The 5,474-nt window shown below is 56.4% G+C and overlaps 1 protein-coding gene across 3 annotated transcripts in view; it reads right to left on the bottom strand.

The window, feature by feature from the left end:
- Nucleotides 1–5,474, bottom strand: part of TMEM63B (transmembrane protein 63B) — an 18,877-nt gene that overhangs the window by 9,253 nt on the left and 4,150 nt on the right. For all 3 annotated transcript variants that reach the window (XM_015572219.1, XM_006776395.2, XM_006776396.2), the window contains 5 exons: nucleotides 5,268–5,410; nucleotides 5,123–5,174; nucleotides 4,544–4,652; nucleotides 3,637–3,707; nucleotides 450–530 (listed from right to left, as the gene is read on the bottom strand). In XM_015572219.1, the coding sequence (XP_015427705.1) occupies nucleotides 450–530; nucleotides 3,637–3,707; nucleotides 4,544–4,652; nucleotides 5,123–5,174; nucleotides 5,268–5,410 (456 nt within the window). The remainder of the gene's footprint in view (nucleotides 1–449; nucleotides 531–3,636; nucleotides 3,708–4,543; nucleotides 4,653–5,122; nucleotides 5,175–5,267; nucleotides 5,411–5,474) is intronic.

Below are 5,474 nucleotides of genomic sequence, written 5' to 3'. Positions count from 1 at the left end.
CTGGGGCAGGGCTGGGGCTGGGAGGATGGGTAGGGGGCCCAGCTCAGGGATCATCTAGTCCACTCCCCAAGGACGGGGCTATCTTGTTTTTGGGTTTGTTTAGCATGCATGGTTTAAACATGTCCCCATCCCAGGATCTGCCTACCCATCCCTTGAAGGCCAGAAATTCTCCCTATGGTCTGGCCTCCATTCCTGACACTGTAGTGAAAGAAGGGTCTGTCCTCAGAGGGGTAGGGACGAGGAGCCCCCTTCCTTTTGCAGCCAGCTCTGACCTCTAGGCCTGGCTGTCTCCAGAGCTGACCTGATGAGCACTCCAGGGGCTGAATAACATCAAATGCCCCGGGAAACACCTGGCAGGGGAGCCAGGCTCCTCTGTGGATCCAAGACACCCTCCTCCATGGGCAGCAGGCCCGCGGTGTCCCTCCCCACTCCAGTCCCTGGCCCATTACCTCTCTGCGTCGAGGAACATGAGGCGAGCCACGTTGTAACATGGGCGGGCTTCCAGGACCGTGCAGTTGGGGTAGGCCTCCCTGAAAGAGAGTCCACCATCATCTTCAGCGGGGACCCTGCCCACACGCCCCCAACCTGCATGCATGACCCCATCACTGCAAGACACACATCCCCAATTCAAGCAAGCTCTTTCCTAGTCTACACAAATGAGAGTTCTCTGAGAATACAACTTTGAAATTCCTCCTCATGTGGATCTGAGTCGGGGGAGTGTGCACAGAGGTGTGGGGACTGTGTGAGCGAGTGTGAGCCGCCACGACTGTGGTCTGATTCTTGTCCAAGGCTGTGAACTTTAGGTCGAGAGACTGTTTCTCCTCATGGGTGGCTCCCTTTACCCTGTCCCCAGAACGTCTGGGTCCAGTTCAACATTTAGCCTTGACCATGGACTGACCCCAACCAACCCCTAGCCCAGGCGACAGAGTGATCTCTGCCCCAAGCCCCACCAGAGATCGATCCTGAACCCCGACCTAAGATTGACCTCTAACCCTGCACAGAGTCGGATCCTTTGCTCTGACCCAAACTGATCAGTAACCTAGACCCAAGAATGACCCTCTAACCCTGACCCTAGATGGACCCCAACCATGACTTGAGACTGACCACAGACTGTTCTTGGCTCTCAGTACCTGGTACCTGGCAGGGCTCACGGGGTACCTGCTGACTGGTCTTAATCCCTAATCTGGACTGAGCCCCATTAAACATTGTCATGAAGAGCCAGTAAGTGTTGCAAATGCATGAGACACAGTTCTGAAGCAACCAGATGGACCACACAAACACGAGGGTCTGGAAACTGAAATCTGGGATGGGGTTCTTGAAAAGCACTTCCCGGACCTTCCCCCTGACAATGTTGTTTTCAAACCCTTTTGGGGTTCCTCTTTGGAAGGGCCTCGCCCCTGTGGCAGGGCGAGCCCTCGTTCTCACTAGACTAATCTCAAATCCCTTAATCCCCACCACACAGGCTCCCTGATTTTGCACACAGGATATTCCCTAACTCTGCTGGGCCAGTCCTCCAATCCAGACAGACCCCAGGCCTGGACGACAAGCCCTGCCTAATACTGTCCAGTGGCCCAGGGGCTCCACGAGGACAGGCAGCCTGTGTATCACCACATACCCATGCCTGAGCCAACAGCTCGCACACAGTAGGTGCCCAATGAACATGTGCTGAAGCCTGGATCAATGAAATGGCTACGCATAATATTCACCCCATGTATCCCCCAAACTCTAATTAGGACCACCCCTGCTTATAGGCTAACCACCCATTTTAATCAAAGGCTATTTCCTAAACAGAACCACAGCCCGACCCTTAACACAGACGACGTGGATCACGAGCTCCCCACAGACAGCCACCATGTCTGGATCTTTTTCTTCCTGGTATGATGCACACAGTAGGTGCACAACAAATGTGTGCGGAATGAATGGATGCTTGGCTGTGGGGTTCACTCCCTCACTGCATGCAGGTCTCTGCTCAAATGTTCCCCTGTCAGAGTCCGCCCCACCCCCCGCCCCCATCCCATCCGAACACCCTTCCTGACTCCTTTACTCTGCCCCTCTTCCAGCTTTGGTTTTCTTCTTCTTTTTTAAATATATTCTTATTGATTTCAGAAAGGAAGGGGGGGGGGAGAGACACACATCAATGATGAGAGGGAATCATCAATCCGCTGCCTCCCGCCCTGGGGATGGAGCCCACAACCCGGGCATGTGCCCTGACTGGGAGATGAACCGTGACCTCCTGATTCATAGGTTGACGCTCAACCACTGAGCCACACCAGCCAGGCTGGTTTCCTTCTTAGCACCTACCCCTACTTGACACAGTGTCTATTACCAGTTCATTTGCTTACTGTCCTCCTCAGCCCCCTAGAATGTAAGCAGGTGAAGGTGGGGACCTCTTCTTTTCTGTTTATTGTTATTTTTCCAGTTCCTACTTCAGCGAAGCCACAGGGCAGCTCAAGAGATACTTGTTATTAAAGGACTCATCAGAACAAGCCGACAGCTGACTCCAATTGGACGGTAATATTAAGATGTCACCTAATTCGGAGCATACGCTGTCCTTAATCCTGACCCAGACTGCACCCTAATGCTGATCACGGCTTGAATGCCAGATAGGACCCCAAATCGTTCTCTCATACTGACCAAGTCTGATTTAATGCTGACTGCTGTGAGGGCGGGCCTGTTTCTCATTTACTTATGCCTTCGGGTATAGAAGGTGACTAATAGATGACTATTGAATGAATGAGTGTTTATCTACCCAAGCTGATCACAATGCAGTCATTTTCCCATAACACAGAGGGAGGAACCTGACCCTGACCAGACTTACTCTCAACGCTGTCCTGAGCCGGAACAGCGCCTGACCTCTGATCGTGGCCAACTGACAGTGAGTCCAGACATCACCAAATCCCGATCCTGACACAGATAGCCCTGATTCAGACCATCAATGCCCCTTATCAACTCCTAATTCTGACCACAGACTGACCCCAGGCCACTCTGTGATCAGGCCCTGGACAGGCTCCTAAAGCTGACCTCCATACGGCGAACCCCCGAGAGCTTGACGGTCCTTTATTCACATGATAGGCCCACCACACTGACTCGGGCCTGAGCACCCGAGGAAGTTTGCTGAGTGGCCAGATCCTGCACACAGACCGTCTGGCACCTTGGGCTCCTGGAGGTGTACATGCCCCTCCCGGCTGAGACAGCCTCTCAGAGCTGGGAAGAGCCTCAGAGAACACACGGCCAGGCGCTCCTGGGCGCCACGATGAAGCTCTCCCCGCCAGGCTACACACACATTCCAGACTTTATGAAAAAGCTACACATCATGGACCCTCGGGCGACAACCCACGATCCAGCTCATGTTGGAAAACGGCGGGGATGGAGGGGTTGGGGGTGGTGGTGTGGCACAGTCTGGACTCACTCTCAAGTATTTCAAGTATTTCTCTTGTGTTCCCAGAGGTGCCGATCACCCAGCCCAAGTGTCAGGCCTTCCTAGAGCCAGAGAATTCTTTAGTCCAACCTCCACCCGCGTGCGGCCCAGGCCTTGGAGGGAGAGGAGTGGGAGGCGCGTGAGGAGGGTCTTGGGAGTTGAAAGGCAAAGAAGGGTCTGCAGGCCTGGGGCTGGCGGGGGGGAGTGTGGCTACTCACTCAAAATGCTTCTTGATCTTTTCTGACTCTGCATATTTGGAGATTCCATTGATGAAGAGAGTCCGCTTCACCTGGCGTGAGAGGCAGGTGAGAGGGACCGAAGATGCAGGGAGGGGTGGGGAAGTGGAGAGCAGAGAGGAGCAGACAGAGGTGGACAGGCCTTGGTGAATTTCTAGTAGAAATCAGGCAGTGAGCCTAATGAAAGAGCCATCTGGCCCCTGCAAGTGAGGGCTTGCGAGTGAGGAGATGGGGTGCCAGTCTCGGATCCTCAGGCCGTGAAGACCCAGAGCAATGGCTGGCACGGGGTGTGGGCGTTTGCTAATAGTTTAGGGCCGTGGTCGGCAACCGTGGCTCGTGAGCCACATGCGGCTCTTTGGCCCCTTCAGTGTGGTTCCACAAAATTGGCCCCTTGAGTATGGCTCTTCCACAAAATACTACAAAATACCACGTGCGGGCAGGCACGTTCAGTGCGATTGAAACTTCTTCGCTCATGCACAGAAATCGGTATTTTGGGGAAGACCCACACTGAAGGGGCCAAAGAGCCACATGTGGCTTGCGAGCAGTGGTTTGCCGACCATAGGTTTAGGGAATCAGGGGAGAAGGGGAGGGGATTTTACAACCATGGCATTTCCTGAGCACCAGGCACAGCACGGGTGCTGTCCATGCATCGCCTCACCTCACCTTCCCACCACCCTCAGGACAGGCACTGCTGTTACTTCAGTCGTCGGAAGAGGAAACCAAGGAGGTAACAACTAACTTACAGGGTGGGGGCTCCTGAGCTGCTGGGCCAGGAGTCCAACTGAGCTGGCCTGACTCTGGGGCTGATGTACCTCAAGCTGAGGCAAGAGAGGCCTGGGGCGGGGAGGGAAGAGGCGGGCACGGGTGGTCCCGGCGCTGCCCCACTCACCAGGTCATCCTCCTTGTAGCGCATCTTGGACGTGTGTCTGCGCATGCTGTAGACGGTGAGCAGCAGGTACAGGAAGGCGAAGGAGGTGTGCAGCCAGAGCAGGTGGTTCCTGGCAGAGCAGAGGGCGCAGAAGCCACAGGGGCTCGAAACCCACTCAGACAGCCCCCACCTCTCGGTGGTAATCAAACCCCGGTCCAGGGCCCCTCCACGGCCACATCTTCTGGAACGGATACCCCACAGAGCGGGCCCACACCCCACATCCTCTAGACTCCTAGACGATCCCATTCCAACGGAAATGTCCCAGAGGTCACCTCTTCGTGTCCTCCCCCTGGCTACGCTGCCCTCCCCCTGCCCCCAGGTGGCCTCGCCGGCCTGGCCTGAGCCTGCATCCTCCTCTCGGTTCCTGGTCCTTCCTGGCCACCCACGGCCGGTTCTACCTCTTCTGCTTCCACCACCAGCCTCCGGGCCCCACAGCCTCCGCCTCAGCCACTGTCCCCCGACACTCCCTCTCCTTCCCTCCTTGTCAGGGCTCAGCTCGGACCCGGACCCTGGCCTCACAGGCCTGCTTCTCAAACTCACCCTGATTTCAAGTTGGCAATGGTGGTCCTCCCAAAGCTGTAGGCGTTGTTCTCTGGGGGGTGGGGAGAGGGAGAGGACGGCGGGCGTCAGGGCCTGTGGCCTCCGGCCCCTCCTCTCCGCCCCACCCATCCTGGCCCTCACGGACCCAGCAGGTCCCCTGAGAAGTTGACAGGCAGCACGATGCCCACGGAGAGGACGCCCACGACGACCAGCAGCCCGATGATGTGCCTCTGGAAGGACAGGTAGTGCACGGCGTCGCCCCCGCACTTGTCCCGGATCTCATCATCCCTGAGGTGCAGGGGACAGAGGCGGCAGGTGAGGACCAGGCCACGAGGGAGAGGGCTGCCCGGCC

This window comes from Myotis davidii, unplaced genomic scaffold (assembly GCF_000327345.1).
Source record: "Myotis davidii unplaced genomic scaffold, ASM32734v1 scaffold167, whole genome shotgun sequence".
NCBI classification, from domain to species: Eukaryota; Metazoa; Chordata; class Mammalia; order Chiroptera; family Vespertilionidae; genus Myotis; species Myotis davidii.
Note: the sequence above shows the minus strand (reverse complement) of the source record. Positions and strands in the feature narration are given on the sequence as shown.